Source organism: Panthera tigris, chromosome X, assembly GCF_018350195.1.
Source record: "Panthera tigris isolate Pti1 chromosome X, P.tigris_Pti1_mat1.1, whole genome shotgun sequence".
Taxonomy (NCBI): Eukaryota; Metazoa; Chordata; class Mammalia; order Carnivora; family Felidae; genus Panthera; species Panthera tigris.
Window position 1 is genome coordinate 14,834,052 of NC_056677.1, and position 22,767 is coordinate 14,856,818.

A 22,767-nucleotide genomic window follows, 5' to 3' on the forward strand; every position below is an offset into this window, starting at 1 on the left:
TTTGAGAGAGACAGAGACAGAATGCGAGTGGGTTAGGGGCAGAGAGCGAAGGGGACACAGAATCGGAAGCAGGCTCCAGGCTCCGAGCTGTCAGCACAGAGCCCCACGTGGGGCTCGAACTCACGGGCCGTGAGATCATGACCTGAGCCGAAGTCGGACGCTCAACCAGCTAAGCCACCCAGACGCCCCAGTAGCGAGGGTTTTGAAAAGAAAGCCATGGATCTTTCCCAGGCTTTGTTTTAGCTAATAGTTTCAGCGTGCCTCCAGGAAACCAACTGTTCTTTGTTTCCTGTGTTCATAAGCACAAAAATGGTTGACAGCGAGGCAAATGGTGGCAAAAAGAAAGCTCGAAGAACCTGGAAGCCGTCTTCCCAATAAACAGGAAGTGGTCCTCTCATCCAGGTTGTGTTTTTCATGTTCTGTTGGCAGGTACTGGCATATTTGCATCTGACATTGTGGGGTTGCCAGGACAACCTATTAAAGAGTCATTCTAGAATCTACCTCTGGAAAATTCCAGATGAGGCTGAGGAATTCTAAGTAAGACCTTTAAGTGTGACAATGGCTTGTGTCCTGAGCCTGCAGGTCAGGCTGAAAGATTCAGTGGCCAACAAAGTGAAGATCTAGGAGTCTGTTTTCCTTGAACCCGTGTAGAACTGACGGGACTTGGAGAGAAGGGTAAGAACTCTTAATGGAGCAGATGAGTCGAATGAAATCTGGGTTGGCATGGAACGTGTGGCTGAAAGTTAACCTCCTTCCTCTGTTTATTTCGCCAACTCTTGTAGGCTTTATGTTTTGTGTATGGAGGTTTTCATACTTTAATATATATTTTACATACTTTCATATAATTTACATACTTTAATTTATATTGGGGCTATCTTTATAGGGTAGAATTGGGTCACCTTGATGTAGGAGGAGTAATATTCACCAAATCGTAAGACTGTAATGTTGGGGAGGCCACCCAACCTCTTTGGGCCTTGTTTCCTGTCCAATGGAACGAAGGACCTTTCTGAACAATTCCAGAGGACCAGAGGACCAGAGGACCTTACCACATCACAGGCTCACCTGTGACAGAGCTCTGGGCCGCGAGCCTCACGATGATCTTGCGAGGGGACTCCGCTGTGTGCCTAGATCAGTTTTGCCCAATTCCCAGCGCTTTGGTATGAAAGGGAGTTGCATAAATGTATATTCTTGTTTTATTTTTGTCTTCAAATGGCAGATTATAGCTCCTGAAGAAGGAAAATAAGGAGAAGTAAGAAATTACCATTACTCTGCCATTGACTCATGCTAGATGTCAAACTGAGATACACGCAAAACACAAGCACATACAAGCTAAAGGAACAGATTGTGGCAATATTTAAAAATATCACAACTCTAAATAAGAAGCGGTTCTGATAAGCCTACTTGGCATTCGTGCAAGACACCCCTAACTCTGAAGGATCTGAATTGAACATTGCCAAGGTAAATTACTTCTATTCAGTAATGATAGATAAAAGTATATTGGCTTCTATGATAATACCCGTCTCCCTTGGTTTGCAGATACCCCTCTCTCCTGGGCCTCTTCCTTTCCAGATCGTTCCTTTTTTAGTCTCCTTTGTTCCCTCCCCCTCCTCCTCATTTCCTTTAAACGGGCTTCTGCTTTTACCCGTCTTGCCTTCTTTCTCTACAAGCTCTCCCTGGCTGTTTTATCCCCTCTAATTGCTTCAGTCGTTATCTGTAACCTGACGACCTCTTAATGCAAATCTGCAGACCTGATTTATTTCCTGGGCCCTAAACCCAGGCTTCTGCTGCCGATGGGACAATTGAACTGGTTATTTTTCTCCACCTCCCCTTCGCGTCCTGCCCTTGTCCCCGTTAATACTCTCCCACAGTTGATGGCATTGTCCACCAGACTAGGTGACAAGAGGGCAGGGACCGTGTCTGTCTTGTCCACCATTTTACCCAGCACTCAGTGTCATGCCTGGCGTATGGTAGACACCCAATAAATATTGAAGGAGTGATTCATGCATCTCTGATTTCAGACTCGAAACCTCGGGATCATTCTTGATGCCTCTGCCTCCCTCACTTCCTATACCCAGGCTGGGACCTGTGGGATTTATTCCCGGAATAGCTTTCACATTTGGCCCCTCCTCTCCATCCCCGCTGCCACCGCTTTAATCCAGCCCTTAGCATCTCCTGGGGTGTTGCGGGAGCTTCCTCCTTGGTCTTCCTGTGGCTGGCTTTTCCCCAGTTCATCATCATCGGCCCCTCAGAGTGATCTTCCTGAAGCCGGAATCTGATCAGATTACCCTCAGGCTTCCCTTCACTTAAACCGAGTTTACAGTCTGTCTGCCTCCCACCGAATCCATGGAGTCTGTACAGTGTTTTGAGAAGATGAGAATCACTGCATTTCATTGATTCTGAGATGTACATGTTTTTCACACTTTAGCACCTCTGAGATTGGAATGTGTGTTAAAATCGATGGGGTGTCATGGTTTGATGGGTGGCTTTTTTCTTTCTTATTGGTACATAAAACAATGATGTACCTGATAATCGATGGCATCTTAAATTTGCAGAAATAGACCCATTGTGACATTTAAAAATAGGGAGATTTTTACATAAAAATATGTTCAGCTTCTCTCGAAAAATTACAGCGGGCAGCGCTGGGCCAGGATTTCTGGATGGCAGCCTAAGAGGGAGCTACCAGTAAGTAGCAGCTGCTTCATTTAGGCAAAAAAACTCTCTAGAATGTTCCATCACTTCCACCTAGGTTGTATTGTTCATTTATATTATCTGCCCCAGCCCATGCAAGCATTCGAAATTGTAATCCCTGACCGATGAGTAAAACCCTGAGTTCCTTGTTATGATTGGCACCAACCTACCTCCCCATCCTCAGCTTTGCACACCCCCTGTCCCCTAGTCTCAGGAAGCACTACTCAAATATAACGCGCTCCCATGTTCCCTGGACTGCCTTTTCCCATCTTGCACGTTCTGTGAAGTCTTTCCTCACTTGCCCTGGCAGAACTAATATCCTTCTAGACTCCAGCGGTACGTGGGCATATCTCTGTACCTGTGCCTCCTGTCTTGAAATTATTTGTGGACAGACCCGTGTCCCTCATTCAGTTGTGAACCTGGAAGGGAAATGGATCAGAACGTATTCATTTTTTTTATCCCTGCCTCGTAGCTGGAACACGCTCGGGAAGTACCTGTCGAATAGAGAATGGATGGGCTATGTTTTCTCACGGGGATCTCTGTTTTTCGAGTTTTGCCCCTGGGTGGAGAGCTACAAGTGAAGTCAGAGGGAAGAGCAAGCGTTTTCCTTAGTGCTCGTGGTTCGTTGTAGGAAGACGCTGCTTCTGGCTGTGATTTAGGGAGGCCCTTGGCAAAATCAGTCCGTGGGGACTTTAATATCTTGCAGACCCTAAGGCACTAGACCAGAGCCAACTCTGAGGCTTTTTAAAAAATTTTAAATTCGTGTACAGTGAAATCGACCCGTACAGTTCTGTGAATCCAGACGCATGGATAGGTTAGTGTAACCACCACCCCAGTCAGGATACGGAACACTGCCTCCCCAAACTGGCTCTTGCCACCCCTTTGTACTCACACCCTCCCGCACCCAGAAACGCTGGCAACCACGGAGCAGTTCTCCATCACTGTGGTTTTGACTTTCTGAGAATGTCATAGCAACGTACGTGGTCTTTTAAGCCGGCTTCTTTTACTCAGCGTAACGCCTTTGAGACTCATCCGGGTTGTGCGTGTCGATAATCTCCTTTTAGTTGTGAAGTTGCCCCACGGTTTGTGTATACGTTCACCCCCTGAAGGCCCTTTGGGCTGTTTTCAGTATTGGACGATATGAGCCTGTTGGTACAGGCCTTTCGTGTGAATGTAAGCTTTCATTTCTCTAAAGTGAATGCCTGGGGGTAGGCTTGTGATGTCATAAGGCGGGCGTGTGTTCGACTTCATAAGAAACTACCAGACCCTTTTTCCGAGTAAACGTACCCTTTTGCATTCTCACCAGCAAAGCGTGAGAGTCTCCGTTGCTCCACACCCTCCGTACCAGTGCTGGGTATTATTAAATTGTCTTTAACTCTCCTAATGGGTGTGAATTTCTGCCTCCTCAAATCCAGTCTAGGGGAACCACGGGGGGAAAAAATGGTACCAATTTGTGGTGCTTCAAACTCTGATCATCTTCTTCAGTCTTCCTTCTGCCGCTGACTTTTCAGGGTCCTCGTGTTACTTGTTCGTTGCTACGCAACAAGTTACCGAAAACTTTAGAAGCTTAAAGTGCACGCTTATGATCTCGCGGCTTCTGTGGGTTATGAATCCAGGCGTGGCTTCCGTGGGTCCTCACAAGCTGTTGTAATCAAGGTGTCGGCTAGGCCACAGTCGTTGTAAGGCTCAACTGGAGAAGGGTCCACCTCCAAACTCAAGTGGTTGTTGGGAGAATTCAGTTCCTTGAGGCCTGTCCGACTGAGGGCCTCCATTCCTTGCTGGCTTTTGGTCAGAGACTTCCTTCAGTCCGGCCACATAGGCCTCTCCAACGTGGCGGCTTACCTCCTCAAAAGCGGGCAAGTTGTGAAGGCAATAGAGAGGGTCTGCTAGCAAGACAGAAAGTCACAATCTTTTATAACCTAGTCACGGAAGCAATGGCCCAACACCTTTGCTGTATTTTATTGACTGGAAGTCGGTCACTAGATCCAGCTTTACACTGAAGGAGAGGGATTACACAAGAGCGTGAATACCAGGAGGCGGGGATTATTGGGGGCCATCTTGGGTCTGCCTGCCACAGTCCTCAAATAGCTGCTCCGTGGATTCTGCCCAGGTTTTTTATAGCTTCCTTCTGCAGGAGAGACAGGTCGAGTGGGGAGAGTGTCCTTATTCTGCCCAGACCACGACTCTCCGTGAAGCTTTTTGATTTGATTTCTGAACATTCAGGGTCAATTCAAAGAGGTTTATTTTTGTTTTGTTTTGTTTTTTTAAAGATTTTATTTTGTTAAGTAATCTCTACACCCAAAATGGGGCTCGAACTCACAACCCCGAGATCAAGAGTCGCATGTTCCATCAACTGAGCCAGCCAGGCACCCCTGTTTTTTGTTTTCAACTTAAGCTATCTCAGACCAAGCTAGGGTTAGGTTAAGCAGTGGTCAAAATTTAAATTTTCATACTTACTAATCTTCTGTTTGTTAAATTACAGCCGTGGAAAGGTCAACTTTTGTGCCCAAGATGGAGCCTTTTCAAAGCCGAACTTGTAAACTTCAACACATAATGACAGCTGTTCCAGCCTGTCATTGTGGCTGCTGACCAGGTGACCCCAACAGATACATCTGGCCAGCACTGACCTTTAGGAATTTCTTTCCCTGGATAGTGAATTGTAACCCACCTTTAATTTCTTTTAATGACTTTCTGATGACGTGCCAAATCTGGCCTCTCTTTTCTCCTACTTAACGTGGCTTTTCAATACCCAAAATTCATCCCTGGAAATATGCTCAGTCCTTTCTCTTTATTGAAAAGTGAAACCGCTTGGTGTTCCTTCCTGCTCTTTAAAAGGAAGTAGGCTCTCGAAATCAAGATTCTTTGAATGTTTTTGATCACGAACCGGTCACAGTAAAAGCTTTTTGAGACTGGACGCCTCATACAGGCATACTAACTTATTTGTAACTGATACTACCGAACTCGTATATTGTCTACATTGCCACACACACGTGAAGGCAGGAAATTCAAAAGGAGTTTAAAAATAGGTAAAAATGTGAGTTCCAGCATTTTGCTTTCTACCGTCCAAAGGAGTGCTGTCGGGCGTTGCTGTATCAGGGGCCATGCGTGGACAGACACCTTAAGTACTCACCACCCGATAGATCTGCACACATCGGCTGGTTTTTTTTTTTTCCTCAGTCTCTTCCCAAACCCAGCTGTTCTGTCTCGAGTCCAGCATATTCTCAGTGTGTGTCATGACCAGTAAGAGGAGCTGCCCATTAGCATTACTTCTCCTTGGTAGAAGATGGCAGTGTGGCCAACGTCAGGAGGCTTGCGAGGTAGGGGAGCCTTGCCTGCAACGCTCAGTCTCTCCCTTGTGAGGTAATCAGCCCTCTCTGTTCCTCTCTTTCTGTAGCTTGCTGCCGCCATAGACTAGACGAATGTCCTGGCTTGGGTTCCCTCAGAGGCAGACCGCGAGCCAAGCATGTGAGACTACGTCTACTTGGGAGGTGAAGGCAAACCCAGTAGGGAAATGGGGAAGTGAGGAAGGAAGGACAGACAGCCACGAAAGAGGGGAGTCCAGCCTGTAGAGCTGGAGAGGCTGCCATTGTTCAGTCATAGCAGACGGGCACTTTTCTCTACCCACTTGTAAGTCTAATGGCCGTGTTCGGAACTCCATTCGTGCTGATTTTTGTTTTCCCTCTCCCATTTCACATCCTTGTTAAGTACTGTAAGATACGCCCATGCGCAAGAATACGCGTCCCTCTTGTCTGCCGCTTCTCTCCCTCACCTCCTTTCTCCTTGGTTGACTGCCGGGTCATTAGGGCCTGAGGGCCGGGCATCATTCTTTTATTTTTCTTTACTTTTATGTATTTATGTTTAAACTGAACTTTATGCCTCACGTGGGGCTTGAACTCCCAACCCTGAGATCAAGAGTTACACACTCTACTGACTGAGCCAGCCAGGCACTCCAGCATCACTTCTTTTAGAAAGCCTTCCTCTATCCCCCTCTTGGGGATGGGGCTCTTTCTCTGTGCCCCTCAGCTGTCCTACTAGAGATCCTATCATACTGATTTGCTTTCATTTATTCGTGTAATAAAGAACTGTTTTGTGCCTAGCACTGTTTTAGATGCCTGGCGTTTATATTTCGATATGAGAGAAAGATTGTAATTTGTGATTTTATTTTGATGACTTATTCACCTGTGTGTTTGCCTCACCTGATCATGTCCATTTTGTTCGCCATTTACGTCTCCATCCTTCAGCACAGTATCTGCCACGTAGGGGTGGCTCGATGACGATGTGTTGACTTGAAGAGCACAGGCCATCTTAGTTGACCTTTTCCTAGGGGGGAAGTGAACCCTCACCTTTCCTGTTGGCTGTTTTCATAGGATGATGTGCCCACTGAGAGAGAAATCACCCTTGACTGTGAGGGGTACAAATCTGTTAACGAGTGAGTTTAAAACTGTTAGCATTACTTTGCCGATTATTTTTTCTGTTTTCAGGCCGGGAGAACACATCCCTGCTCAGCTGGAGGAAAGTCACAGAGCATCTGAGAAGAGGCTGGAACCTTCACTTTGCCAACACATAAGGTGCTGACCGAGGCAGTATAGAGTAAGGGTATCATAAGCAGGAGTTCCAGAATCAAAGTGCCTGGGTTCAAATCCCAGCTCTGCCACTCATTTGCTGTTTGACTTCGGGCTAGAGTTCCTAAAGCGTAACAGGGATAATAGGATGGTGTGTGGATTAAATAAGATTAACACATGTCAAATTAACAAGTGCCTAGAACCTAGTACACACGCTCAATACACGTTATTATCATTACTGTTCACATATGTCAGTGCTGATTCGTTCAACAGTGGAGGCTGGCTGGCTATAAGATTCTTTGTGGTGCTCCGAGTCCCATTTTGGCATTCTTTGTACAGTGGGAAAATAGGGTGAAATTCTTCATTTTAAGCAAATTCTGAGTTTCAGACAGATCACACAAAGGCTACAGCCAATGCAATTCATGGTCCAGGGGCCGGCCATTAAAATAGCCACCTACACCGCGAGTTCTTTCCCTCCTTTCCTCTCTTTCTGCGATTAGACAAATATCTGGTGAGTACCTCTTAGGCATTTGGGGCTGGGAATGCCAAGAGGAATGACATGGATCCCTCCCTTTCAGGATTTCGCATGTAAAAGGACAAATTGTAGCGCACTTTGGGAAGCTCTGTAAGTGGGCACGCACAGAGCTTGTGGAACCAGAAGAAAAGACTGCCTAACTCCCCTTTGGTGATTTAGGAAAGGCTTCACATAGAAGCGGTGACATTTGAACAACCGTATCTAGACACAGCCATCGTTTAATCACCGTGGATTGAATAGGCATTTGGCCGGAAACACAGTGGCCGTAGAGTGACTTTGTCCACTATCTTTTGAGAGCCTGGGTAATTACGCTGTCATTTATACTGTGTATGGCAGCCTCATTAGGTCTTAGTCTTGGAGTCCCTACCATGGAAACCTGTAGGGTTGTATTGCCTCATAATGAGGCCCTCTGATAATATTTAATATGCTAATAGGAGTGCAGAAGCCCAGAGCTGCCTTTCCAGTGATTTTTAAAGTGACTCCATTAGATTAAATAGCAAGCTTAGGTAACCACTTTACTGGATCTCCTATGGCTCTCGATCGCAGAGAGGAATTGGCTAAAGAGCAGCTTGGGTGGGGTTATGATATGATCTTGGCTGGAGTCCTTTAAATCCTAGCTTGCAGTGCCCAAGGCTGGGAAGCTCAACAGCATATGCCGTGTAACCAGCCAGGCAGAATTTGGGAGGAAAATTGCTGTGGGTGCAGCTGCCGTCAGTATGAGAGTCTGGGAGCCAGAATCCGCTGCATTGCCTCGAAAGCCGACAGAACTGTGGCTGGTGGCAGCCGGTACTGATATGGGCACCTGCTTCTTCAAATGGGTCTTCCTCCTCCCCCTCCTCAGCGAGCTCAGCAAAATGACAGGTCAACTTTCAATTTCCTTTCTGCTGATGAAGGGAGGCGAAGCTCTCTTTCACAGATAGGTTCTCCGTCAAGCAGCTAATAGAATAGCTAGAGGAATAAAACTGTCATGTAAATGCATTTGCAGCACAGCAGCCAAGGCCGCTCCCTTAAGCCCGTGCCTTTTCGAGCCCTAAGGAGGAATGTTTAGTGTTTCCACCTCTCTCGGTCATACCCGGGTTACGGTAATGTTGCCTAAAAGTCATCCTCAGTTATCCTAAAGAGCCACTGAATGCTTTTCTGCCCTTCTTTAAAATTCATTGTGTATTTTGTATCGATGCAGATTATGTATGCAAACAGTGGCCTGGTCCTGCCTGTACAGAGCCTGGTCCCCTCGGAAGCAGTCATGTGACCGCAGCCCATTACTCGAGTGTTCTCCCTTTATCTCCCCCGGGGCAGGGTTGGGGCAGATGGCTGTGGCTCACGGGCCAACCCAGCCTCTCTCCGGGATCTCTGACTCGAGCTCGCCTTCCAGGCTGAAAGGCAAAGCAGCCGTGGCCTGTTTGAGTTATTTCTTCGTGTGTGCGCATGTGTGTTTATTTCTTGATTTATTTCAGCAAGAGTTCTCCCTGCAGAGAGCTGCAGAGATGTGAGTTGCAGATTGTGTGAATGCATGCGTGCTTGCACGTGTGTGTGCGCGTGTGTTGGTGGGGGGAGGGTGCTCCAGAGAGAGCTGGGATTGTACCTCTTCTCTTTCAGACCAGTGCACCCCCTCGTAGACAAGGTTTTTTCTTGTGTTTGTTTCTCTTGAAACACCCAGGGTGAGGAAAAACCTCTGCATTGGCCAAGCGGAAGAAAGAGGTAATATGTTTGTTTGTTCTCGGGTATTTTGAGCAAGCGGAAGTCTACATTATAAACATATATTGGGTAGCAACGGGACAGGAAACATGCGCTCCTTACAGTTTGTTTTGTTGCTTTGCAATTTCTCGGAATGATTTTTCTCAAAGATTTGGATTCCCAGTCGGCTGTCATCACCTTAAAAGGATGTACAGCTGACTTTGCAATGGGAAGGGTCGCAGCCTATTTCAAATGAGCGCGATATTTGGAAAAACTCTGCGGTCACTCGGGTGAGGACTAGAAATGAGGGAAGAGATACTTTGGGAAACCCTTCCAGCCCCTTCGCGGGGGCAGTCCCCGAACCCCGCTCCACAACTTTGTGTTCAGAAATCTTCCCAGCCCCTTTGGCCTCTTGTATCTCTCTGCAAGAAAGGGAAACAGAATTCCTTGCGATGGTCGAGAGTTCTCCTGAGTGATTTAGTGCTTGCATAGACTGATCGGATTTGATCTGCCACCAAGGGGTAGCCGACCTTTTCGTGGACACTTTTGTTCTTTAATTATTACACAGAATGGGTCTTCGGCGCTGCTCCTACACAGCTGTGCCATGGAGTACAATATTTAATTTCTGCGTCTCAGCTCTTCATCTGTAATATGGGGGTGATGATACTACCTTAAAAGTTGCTGTTAAGATTGACTGGAATAATAGAAATAGAAAGCACCCACTGTGCTGGGTAAATAGCGGTCCTTAGCAAATAGTAGTGATTTTCGCTACATTGTTATTATTACCGGCATAGCATGCTTTCGGGTCTTTGTGCTCTCAGCGGAAAAAAAGGCCATTTCTTATGACTCTACAGTTACCCCCAGAAGGAGCAGACGCCCCAGGGTTTTAGTCTCTGGGAGGTCCCAGACCAAGCATTCTGAAGGAAGAGATTTGAGCAAACACAGTCCCGTTTCAGCACTCCTAGCGGGGCGGGCACCCACCAGTGCGTGACCCCTCCTGACTCATCAGCTAAGAAGAATTGCTTTTTGTTCAAACTGGTTTTTTTTTTGTTTTTTCCCCCACCACTGAGCTCCTCAGTACAAGCCTGTAAGGTAGGCATTATTACTCCTGTGATGAGAAAAGCGAGGTGTAGAGGAATTAATGACTAGCTGAGAATTTAAACTCTGGTTTGTTTGACCTCTTCTTTTTTTACAAAAGTTAATATTCATTTATTCATTCATTTATTTAAAGTAGGCTCCACATCCGGTGTGGGGCCTGAACTCATGACCCTGAGATTAAGAGTCGCCTGCACAGGGCGCCTGGGTGGCTCAGTCGGTTAAGAATCCGACTCTGGATTTCCGCTCAGGTCATGATCTCATGGTTGGTGAGATCCAGCCCCGTGTCGGGCTCTGTACTGACAGTACGGAGCCTGCTTAAGATTCTCTCTCCCCCTCTCTCTGCCCCTCCCCTGCTCGCAGGCTCTCTCTCTCTTTCAAAATAAATAAATAAACATTAAAAAAAAAAAAGAGTCACATCTCCTATGACTGAGCCAGCCAGTTTGTGTGACTTCTAAGCCCCGGGCTCTACTGAGCCATCAGTAGGTAGTTAGGAACAAGCAGTTAGGAACAGTATATACTCTTGAGATGCTTTTCTTCAAAAGCTGTCCCCTGCGAGGCTGTTTGGGACGTGAGGAATCCTGCAGTCAGGAAATCTGTCTTACTTGACCGTGGGGCCTTTTTTGTCTTATTCCCGGAATCCTAAAGCACAGAGAACTACTCTCCCACAGACATATTTTGGAAAACCTGGCACCAGGCCAAGCTGCCCCTTGCTTCCCATCCTGTCAATATGGTACCACATGCCTTCAGACACCTTCTGGTGGTCAGTGTAGTTTGCTCCCTCTTCTTATCCTTTCATCTGATGAGAGCGAGGAAGACTCACCAGGTTGGGCTCACAGACCGCCCCTTATTCATTCGAGAGCCTGGACACGAGGAAACGCTAGAGTGTTCCACTGCACAGGTTGGGCTGGAAGGGGCCTCTCTAGGGCCATCTGCCAAGGACTCCTCTGCCCCACTCTGTGCCCCTTGGTTATGTTTAGGCCACAGACATCAGGCTACAGAACGCTTGTTTTTGATGAATACTGGAGAGAATGAACCCGGGGGAAGAATTAGACCTGCCAACTGAACTCCCACTTTGGGCTTGGGGGTGTGGTGCCGGTTGAATGACTATGGCTTCCGGGTTTGGGTTCCGCAGGGCCGGAACTAGAGTAGGAATTTCTCATAAAAGGCTGCATCTCTGAGAAAGGCTGAGTTTTGAGCATAGGTAACCACGCCATTCAAATCTAGAAGGCCAGAGGCAGAATCAAGGCCCAGGTGGCTGAGCTGAGATGTGGGAGTCCAATAAGAATGCGCTTGGTAATACAATAAAGTTCAGAACGGATAAGAACAACTTGGGGAGGCCGGGCTAGCTCTTGGAGGGTGCTTAATGGCCGAGGTTAGGTTGGCTCCAAGGGCCATCTCTTGTTGTTTTCTTGTGTTTTCACCTTGGGAAGTGAAAAGTGGGATGAAGAGAGCCGGATCTCAAACAGTTCTGCCCTTCAGTTACCCTGGCTGCCCCCACTTACAGTAAAAGCCTTTTAGCAGAAGCCTTAGAAGCCTTTTCTTTCGCAGATTATAAGTGAGCGCCAGTGATGAGTCACTGTTTCATGTTTGTGCTTTAAAACCATCTTTGGCGAATAGATATTGGTAGGGGCAGCCGCTCTGGGAAGGTTTCAAGCTGGTTTTTTTTTTGCCGAGATCTACCTTTTCAGTGGTACATGTCACTGACCATGGCATTCCGGGGTCTTTGTGAGCCCTCAGAAATTCCCCACCTCCTGAGCCAGAGGACCCCTTTCAGGCCCGAGGGAATCATTTCTCCAGAGACTTCTTTAGCACACTAAATGCTTTTCTAGTGATGACAGAGGGCCAGAAATGGAAGAAACTTAGATTTTTCTCAAATAATGGAAAATCCCCAAATCATTTTTATCAGCTTAACAGCCAGCTAGAGATGTCCTCAAAGGTACCTACGCTGCTTAAAAACTTGTTTTCCTCTCTGCCTTTAAGTGGATGATGGCAGTCTAGCTTGGACAGAGTGTGGGAGTAAAAAGTGGCACCTGGCCTTAGCCACCTCTTGTTTTGGTGAGCATTGAAAGGAGCTTTTTTGTTTGTTTTACCTGTTACCTGAAGGAGAAAAACAGTTTGAGAATAATTCGCTTAGTGATTGTTACTTAATAAGGTAAAAATTCGAACAGCAGGTTGTTTCCTAATAACCAAAGAATTCTAGAACAATCCTCAGTTTTTTCTCCATCATGATTTTAAAATCTTCTTTAAAAAGGAATGTCTAAGTACTACCCATTTTCTGGTTTAATAAAAGGCTTTTATATATTCGAATAGCATGTATCTGCAGCAAATCACAGACCAATAATGACTTTCAGCAATTCATTTTTTTAAAGGAGTCTGACTTAGAAATCTCCATTAATTCATTTAGCATTTCTCAAACACCTGCTGTGTGAAAGGCACTGTGTAGGTGCCAGAGGTTCAAGGAGGAGTACGTAGAAAGAAAGATACCCGTGGGATCTTACAGTCTGACAGAAACATACTCGAGTCTGGTGCTCTTTAGCTTCTAGTGAATTTTACATGGAATTTTGTTTGTGGTGTCATGAACTGAGGGGTGGCTGAGAACCAAATACCTTTGGAGAGATACTGTTTTATGTTTTTTCTGCAAAAAGAAAATCAAGATTGAAATATCTCACTTCTTATCGTTGCATCAGTGTTGCCTGCTCAATGCCCTACTCTTATGTATTCACAAAAAGGAGTAGAATAAATACCATAAAGATGGACGCGAAGCCCAAGGGAGATATGGAGAGCAGTGTTTCTCAAACTGAGACCTGGGAGTGCCTGTGTCACAGTCCCCTGAAAGCTGCACTTTAATTTTTTTTTTTTTGATGTTTATTTCATTTTTGAGAGAGAGAGAGAGAGAGCAAGCAGGGTTGGGGCAGAGAGAAAGGGAGACTCAGAATCCGAAGCAGGCCCAGGCTCTGAGCTGTCAGCACAGAGCCCGATGTGGGGCTCGAACACACGAACTGTGAGATGATGCCCTGAGCCGAAGTCAGACGCTTAACTGGCTGAGCCACCCAGGTGCCTCTGGAGGCTGCACTTTAATTGCAGATTCCCAGGCCCGCCAGACTGCTTAAATCTGAGTATTGGTGGTAAAGCTTGAGTCTTCATTTTTTAATAACCTCCCCCTGGCGAGTCTTATGATACTTACATTGGAGAGCACTGACCTAGGCACATGGAGGAGGTCACCAGGCCGAGATGAACTACTTCAAACGGTGATGAAGGGCCCCCGTAGATGTGTTCTCATAGGTGCTGCAGAGAACCTGAAAGAAATTTCTAAGTATGGAGAGAAGGCAGGTGATGGGTAAATAGCACTCCAGTTTCAAAAAGGAGAAAAGAATAAGACGCCCGAAACCACGGCTTTATAAGATTGGCATGACCTTTGGAAAAATTTTATTCCAAACAGATGGAGTCAAAGCATTCAGAGGAAAATGTGATGATCCTCAGGTGTCGTCATGGGTTCGCTAAAACATCGTCTCTATTAAAGACTATCAAACTTGGCTGCACATTAGAATCATCTGGGGAGTTTAAAAGGCTCTTGATGCCCAATCCCACCCGGTACCAATTACATCAGAACCTCTGGGGCTGGGACCCAGGCATCAGTATTTCTTAACCCCCAGAGATGCTCATTTAATGTGGTGCTGTCCGCGCAGTGGGAGTTTTAAACGCTCCCCAGGCGATGGTAATATGCAAGAGTTTGACGACCACGGTGTCTATATGACATCAGGCAAGTCGCTTGACTTCCTTGCACTTTGTGTAAATTCTAGGTAATTTTATTTTATTTTTTTTCTCTTTAAAATTTTGTTTATTGTTTATTACTATAGGTCAGGCTTTTTTTTTTTTTCAGGTACATGGAATATCAGTAAATGGATAATAATGTACTTAGCTCAATGTTTTTGTGAGGAGTAAATGTTTAGAGTGCTTTCTTTTCTTTCTTGTTTTTTTTTTTTACCATGTTTATTTTTTTTTAAATTTACATCCAAGTTAGTTAGCATATAGTGCAACAATGATTTCAGGAGTAGATTCCTTAATGCCCCTTACCCCTTTAGCCCATTCCCCCCTCCCACAACCCCTTGGTAACCCTCTGTTTGTTCTGCATATTTAAGAGTCTCTTCTGTTTTGTCCCCCTCTCTGTTTTTATATGAGTTTTGCTTCCCTTCCCTTATGTTCGTCTGTTTTGTCTCTTAAAGTACTCATATGAGTGAAGTCATATGATTTTTGCCTTTCTTGGACTAATTTCGCTTAGCATAATACCCTCTAGTTCCATCCACGTAGCTGCAAATGGCAAGATTTCATTCTTTTTGATTGCCGAGTAATACTCCATTGTATATATATACCACATCTTTATCCATTCATCCATCGATGGACATTTGGGCTCTTTCCATACTTTGGCTATTGCTAACAGTGCTGCTATAAACATGGGGGTGCATGTGCCCCTTCGAAACAGCATCCCTGTATCCCTTGGATAAATGCCTAATAGTGCCATTGCTGGGTCGTAGGGTAGTTCTATTTTTAATTTTTTGAGGAACCTCCATACTGTTTTCTGGAGTGGCTGAACCAGTTTGCATTCCCAATTTCTAGGTAATTTTAGAGGTCTCTCCCAGTTTTAAACTTCTATGATTCTGTTATTTAAAATCATGCCAAACTGATTTCCTCCTCCTCCTTCTCTTCCTCCTCCTGTTTTCTTCTTCTGGGGCTGGGATAGTCCCGAATGTCAAGGTGTCAAAGTATATATCTTAATTTCATGAAAATTTTTAGCAAAATTTCCCAGGATGCCTCATAGATAAATAAGATAATAGTTGCAATGGGTGGATTTACCACCTGACTGAACAGATATGTTCAGAGAGTATGAATGTAATGGATCTTCAGGGACCCTGGAGAACGGGCCGGAGTGGAATGCCCTTGGAGCTGACCTTGTTAACATTTTTTATCCATGATGTAGGTAAGAAAGACCGGATAGAAGTGCCTGTCAAATTTGGAGATACCCCAACGTTGACTAGGGTTAACTATTTCAATACATAAAAGAATTAGGCCGTGCTCTGATCAGAATATCTGTTTATTAAGGTTATTATTGTTTTAATGATATTTCCATAATTCAGGTATTTTGTTCATTTTTCTCTTTCTTTAGTTGAGTCAAAATTTTCAAGCTTTTAGCATACTGCTAATGGAAAAATAGATGTGCCTGGTAGGGTCCCAAGTCAGTTGTTTTTTGACCTTGTTCCTATCAAGAAATGCAGATAGATTCGATCAGGCTGGTTTGGAGCAATACAAAATAAAGGCAGCATCACCCAAAACAGTCACGAGGAGGGACACTAAAATCCGTTTTGGCTTGTTTCAAAAGGGCACTCCCCCCAGGGGCACCTGGCCAGCTCAGTAGGTAGAGCTTGCCACTTGACTCTTGATTTCTGGGGTCCTGAGTTCAAGCCCCACCTTGGGCATAGAGCTACCTTAAAAAGAAAGAAAGAAAGAAAGAAAGAAAGAAAGAAAGAAAGAAAGAAAGAAAGAAAGAAAGAAAGAAAGAAAGAAAGAAAGAAAAAGAAAGAAAGAGAAAGAAAGAACAAAACCCACAAACAAACATAAAGGGCACTCTCCCTGATTCTGGAACTCTAGTCAGGGGGGGGGGGGGGGGAGGCCTTCGGCCTCTTTTTTTAAAACAAGCTTTCCAACCGGTTCTGAGAAACAGTGTTGAGGAACTCACTTTGATTTGAATTTTGGCACAGGTTTTTAAATATGTTGTTTTGTCTCATCATCTCCAATCTGTGTTTTTAAAAACCCAAATAGATTTAATTATGAACTTAAAACTAAAACAGTTAAATTCTATCAGCTCCTTCATATCCCATTCCCCGTATTTCAATTAGAAAATTGTACGCTCTTACATTTCCATTTCTCTTTCCATTTTTGATGCTTTATTTTATATAGACCTTGATCTGACCTAGACGGGGCGGAGGGGGGGGAATATAATTTATGTGTAGCAGAAAAGCAATCTATGGTTGCTCCGGTGCGGCTGCTGTGTTTTGGAAAATGCACCAGGATTAGATTATGTCTGATCACTTTCCACATCACATGATGAACAGCAGTTGAGAAGAAGCATAAAATGAATCCTGCCGAGAAGCCCTTAGATACCTTGCTGTTAACGGGCGCTTCCCTCTCCCCCTCCCTCCCTCTTGTGCCTTCCTCATTAGGATCTCTGACTGAGGCGGGTCAGCTAGGAGTGGCTCCTCGCAGCATAAAGGGACACACGTTTCACACTGTTTTGGAATGAGAAGTTAAATTCATGACCACACATAATTTAGAAGACATGGGCTGTGGCACTTCGTCTGTGAAAGACACGAGATCTGAGCAAGGTGAGTGCCAGCGGGGGTGGGGTGGGGGTGCCTGTCTTTGTGAATGAACGGGGAGCCCGAGTGCACCGGATTCGCCCTCTCCCCTTCCCCCCGTCGAGTCACTTGCCCCTCCAGCCGCCAGCCCGGTGTGGTGGTGCACAAGGCACCATCACTTGAGCCGAAGGTTAAACATTGGCATAACTTAGGAAGATGTAGCTCTGAATTTATGATGTGCCGTGAAGTATTATCTAAGAGAGAGTTTATGTTTGATTTGATTTCAGCTGAAAATGGACCAATATAAAATCTCAATTTAAAACTCTGTGGCAGGGAACAAGAAAGTCTCTGTGCATTTACCTCTGTTTATTCGATATGCTTATAAATAGCTGTATCCATACCTATGTGGTGTTTAGTGGCATCGTTGACTTTTTATTAGAGTTTGTAACTCAGTGATCGGATTATTTTTTATAGCTATTCAACACAGAACTTCATGAGATTTGCCCCCATGTTTTTAGAATATTCCAGGTAGAGTTTGGGAAATGCAAGATCATCTGCTTCCCCAAAAGGGTGTTGTTTCTAAATACATGACATGCCCCCCAAGACCCCTATATAATTAGAGGCTTAAGTATTCCCTTTGTTTATTTCATACTGAGCTTCTCATACCTACCAAGTTGCAACTCACTTGAGTGTTTAAGAGACATAGTTTCCACAAGCAACTTAAAGAACAAACAAACTGGGAAGATTATGTGAATTATTCACTCTCACGCTCCATTCCTCTGGTGTCTAGGTTATAGATAATTTTCCCAATTCCTCTTCCACATGTTGCTTTTGGAAGTTCACTCAGGCTTAAGATGGACAGTTTAGGATGCAGAGTATTCTCTACTAATTAGCGTGTGATGTTTTCTCTTGGGAATCAAATGCTGTTCTGCTCCATGAGTTAGCAAAACCGATCTCCCACAGTAGGGAGATGTACTAACTCTTTCAAATCTGTAAATCTTTCAAAAGCTCCAACTGAGCTAATTCCATGGTCATAATTTACCATAAGAGAGTAAAGCGAGTAATTATCTTTTTATATGTAGGATTACATAGAGTTCTTTAAATTTCGCCAAATTTCTTAGGTTAAACAAACAAAAAGGCCAAGCCAAACTCATAACAGTGAATTCTCTCTTTTTGAAATACTTCTCAACTTTTAAAATGTTGCAGGTAAATGGAAATATTACTTTAGATTTTTGGATTGGTTTTTCTTTTAAATAAATTACCGAGGTGAAATGCACATAACATAAAATTAATCATTTTAAAGGGAACATTTCAGTGGCATTGGATACAGTCACAAAGTTGTGTAACTGCCCTTCTCTCTAGTTGCAAACATTTCCATCACTCCAAAGCAAAACCCCTTTTATATTAAGCAGTTTCTCCCAATTTCTCTCTCCTTTCAGCCCCTGACAACCACCCGTCTATATTCTGCCTCTGTGAACGTACTTATCCTGGATATGTCACATATACAATGTACCTTCTGCCCCCTTTCACTTAGCATCCAGATTGTAGCATCTTTCATACTTCATTCCTTTTTAAGGCTGGATAGTATTCCATTGTACGTTGAGACCACATTTTGTGTGTCCATTCCTTTGTGGATGGACATTTGGGTTATTTCCACCTCTTTGGCTACTGTGAATAGTGCTGCTTTGAACATGAACGTACGTGTACTTGTTTGAGTCCCTGTCCTCAGTTCTTTGGGGGTATATACCTAGGAGTGAAATTGCCAGGTCTTACGGTAATTCTGTGTGTAACTTTTTGAGGAAATGTCAAACTGTTTTCCTGCATTGCTTTTTAAAAAGAGCAGTTTTATTGAGATATCATTCACATGCCACACAACTCACCAGGTTAAAGCGTCTAATTCACCGGTTTTTAGTATGTTCACAGAGCTGTACAACCATCGCGACTATCAATTTTAGAACATTCTCATATCCTTCCCCCAAACCATTAGCAGTGACTCCCCTACACCCTACCTCCCCAGCCCTAGGCAATCACTAATCTCCTTTCCGTCTCTATAGATTCAGACTCTTCCCGGACATTTCATATAAATGTAACCAGATCATATGGAGTCTTTTCTGTCTGACTTCTTTCATTCATCATAATGTTTTCAAAGTTCATGTTGTAGCATGACTCAGAATGTCATTCCTTTTAATTGTTGAATAGTATTCCATTGTAGGAATATGCACACTCACCCATTCATCAGTTGGTGGGCATTTGGGTTGTTTCTATTTTTTTTATATTATGAACAATGCTACTATGAGCATTCGTGTACAAGTTACAGTGTCAACAGATGTTTTCGGTGCTCTTGGGTATACACCTAGGAGCAGAATTGCTGGGTCATATGGTGGCTCAATGTTTAACATTTTGAGAAACTTCCAAACTGTTTTCCCAAGTGCCTGCATCGTTCTGCATTTCCACCAGCAGCCTATGATGGTTCCAATTTTTTCACATCCTTTGCAACACTTGTCTGTCCTTCTGATTATACCCATCCTAGTGGGTATGAAATGGTAGTTCATTATGGTCTTCATTTGCATTTCCCTAATGACTAATGATATTGAGCATCTTGTCATGTGTTTATTAGCCATTTGTAAAATGTCTTTTTTTTTTAAGTTTATTTATTTTGAGAGAGAGAGAGAGAGAGAGCGAGCGAGCATGAGTAGGGGCGGGGCAGAGAGAGAGGGAGAGAAAGAGAATCCCAAGCAGGTTCTACACGGTCAGCACAGAGAGAGCCCAACGGTGAGATCATGACCTGAGCTGAAGTCAAGAGTTGGACACTTAACTGACTGAGCCACACAGGCACCCCATTCGCCATTTGTAGATCTCTGGAAAAATGTCTATTCAGATCATTTGTCCATTTTTAGTTGTGTCATTTGTTTTTATATTGTTTTGTTGTAAGAATTCTTTATATGTTCCAGTTATAAGTTCTTTATCAAGTATAAGATTTGCAAATGTTTTCTTTCATTTAGTGGGCTGTCTTCTCACTTTCTTGATGATACCCTTTGAAGCAGAAAGGTTTTGTAATTTTGATAAAGTCCAATTTATTTTTTCTTTGGTTGCTTGTTTTTTGGTATCATAACAAAGAATCCATTGCCAAAGCCAAGATTATTTATGGTTATGTTTTCTTCTAAGAGTTTTATATTTTTAGCTCTTACATTTAGGTTTTTGATACATTTTGAGTTGATTTTCATATATGGTATGAGGTAGAGGTACAAATTTATTCTTTGCATGTGGATATCCAGTCACCCCACGACCATTTGTTGAAAAGACTGTTCTTTCTCCATTGAATAGTCCTGGCACTCTTATCAAAAATCAATGGACTGTAAATATGAGGGTTTCTGAATTCTATTCCATTGATCTATGTGTCTCCTTATGCCAATACCACACTGTCTTGATTATTGTAGCTTTTGCAGAAAGTTTTGAAATTGGGATTCTGAGTCCTTTACCTTTGTTTCTTTTTCAAGATTGTTTTGGCTTTCCAGGTCCCTTGTACTTCCATATGACTCTTAGGATCGGTTTGTCAGTTTCTCAAAAGAAGCCATCTGAAATGTTGATGGGGCTTGCATTGAATCTGTAGATCAATCTGGGGAGTACTGCCAGCTTAACAGTTACATCTACTGATCCATGAACATGGAATGTCTTCCCATTTATTTAGGTCTTTAATTTCTTTCAACGCTATTTTTTGCATTCAGAATTTACATTTTATACTTCCTTTGTTAAATTTACCCCAAGTACTCTATTCTTTTGAATGCTATTACAAAATGGAATTGCTTTATTAATTTCATTTTTGGATTGTTCATTGCAGGTGTATAGAAAAACAATTGCTTTTTGTATATTGATCTTGTATCCCAAGACTTTGGTTGATTCCTTAGGATTTTCTATTTACAAACTGTGTCATCTGCTAATAGAGATAGTTTTACTTCTTCCTTTCTATTCTATGCCTTTGATTTCATTTTCTTGCATAATTTTCCTGACTAGACCCTCTCTTACTGTTGAATAGAAATTCATGAATACACATCCTTGTCTTGTTCCTGATCATAGAGGAAAGCATTCAGTCTTTCACCTTTAAGTATGATAGTAGCTGTGCCTTTCTCCAGGATGCTCTTTATCAGGTTGAGGAAGTTCACTCCTATTCCTAGTTTATTGATTGCTTTTATTATTTTATTAAGAAGTGGTGTGTAATTTTGTCAAATGCTTTATCTGCATGTATTGAAACGATCATGTAGTTTTTGCCCTTTGTTCTATGATACAGTATACATTAATGGAATTTCAGATGTTGAACCAATTTTGCATTCCTGAGATAAATCCCACTTGGTCACGGTGTATAATAATACTTTTTATATGTTGCTGGATTCAGTTTGCTAGTGTCTTGTTAATGATTTTTGCATCTATATTCATAAAAGGTATTGGTCTATAGTTTTTTTTCCCCTGGGGTGTCTTTGTGTGGTTTTGTTATCAGGGTAATACTAGCCTCATAGAATGAGTTGAAATTCCTTCTTCTCTTCCATCTTTTAGAAGAGCTTGTGAAGAATTGATATTAATTCTTTAACTGTTTGGTAGAGGGGCTCCTGGGTGGCTCAGTCGGTTGAACATCCAACTCTTGATTTCAGCTCAGGTCATGATCCCAGGGTCATGGGATCAAGCCCCACATTGGGCTCCATGCTCAGCATGGATTTTCTCTCTCTCTCTCTCTCTCCCTCTCTCTGCCTCTCTCCCCCACTTGTGCACTCTCTCTCTCTCTCTCCCTCTCTATAAATAAATCAATAAATCAATAAATAAAGCTGAACATGGGCCTTTCTTTGTGGGTAGTTTTTTGATTACTTTTACTTTTGTTATAGATCTATTCAGATTTTCTATTTCTTCTTGAGTCATTTTCAGCATTTTGTGTCCTAAGAATTTGCCTATTTCATCTAAGCTATTTACTTTATTAGCATATACTTGTCAAAGTATTCCCTTATAGTTTTTTTTATTCTTCCATTATCTCTTGTTGAATATATTAGTCAATGTTTATTCTGACTTTGTAATAATAAATCTGCTGAAAACTGAAGCAACGGTATTTACTTATATTTATCCATAAAAAGTTTTTCTCATTTAGAAATACTGTAAAATATAGAAAAGCATTTGGAAATAATTAATATTCCTCACTCCACTACCCAGAGACAACAACTGTTAACATTTTGATAGTTTCTTTCCAGTTTTTTTTTTTTTTTTGGTATAGTGTAGGTTTTTGATCATCCTAAACATTAATTTTTTGTAGCCTTGCTTTTGGCACTAAGAAATTGTTATATAAACATCTCTCAAGTTGTTATAAATGCTTTGTAAACATTTTAACCATTACTAAACATTTCATTTAATGGATAGATCATCATATTCTTTTTTTTAATGTTTATTTATTTTTGAGAGAGAGAGAGAAAGAGAGAGAGAGAGAGACAGAGTGTGAGCGGGGGAGGGGCAGAGAGAGAGGGAGACGGAGAATCCAAAGCAGGCTCCAGGCTCTGAGCTGTCAGCACAGAGCCCCATTCAGGCTTGAAATCATGAGCCGTGAGATCATGACCTGAGCCGAAGTCAGACGCTTAACCAACTGAGCCACCCAGGTGCCCCAATCATCATATTCTTAATTATTCCTCTAACATGGGACCTTTTTTTCACTAATATAAACAGTACTTAGAAGAATTTCTTTATGTAGTGTTTTTCCTTACTTTGGATTATTCCCATATTCAGGTGATTAGATACGAACTTATTGTGTTAAGGGTTATGAATGTTTTGAAAGCTCTTGATAGAAAATGATAGCTATTATTTCCTGATTACTAACTATATTCTAGAGAGT

General features: G+C 43.2%; 1 protein-coding gene across 3 annotated transcripts in view; it reads left to right on the forward strand.

The window, feature by feature from the left end:
* Positions 1–517: 517 nt before the first annotated feature.
* Positions 518–22,767, forward strand: part of PPEF1 (protein phosphatase with EF-hand domain 1) — a 108,888-nt gene continuing 86,638 nt past the window's right edge. The window contains exons 1-5 of one of the 3 annotated variants that reach the window (XM_042975071.1): positions 518–675; positions 1,217–1,458; positions 5,171–5,281; positions 7,170–7,256; positions 16,773–16,934. In XM_042975071.1, coding sequence (XP_042831005.1) covers positions 16,865–16,934 — 70 coding nt within the window. In that variant the 5' untranslated portion in view covers positions 518–675; positions 1,217–1,458; positions 5,171–5,281; positions 7,170–7,256; positions 16,773–16,864. Of the gene's footprint in view, positions 676–1,216; positions 1,459–5,170; positions 5,282–7,169; positions 7,257–9,381; positions 9,484–16,772; positions 16,935–22,767 lie in introns of all 3 variants that reach the window. The other 2 variants (XM_042975070.1, XM_042975069.1) reach the window with 2 other exon arrangements.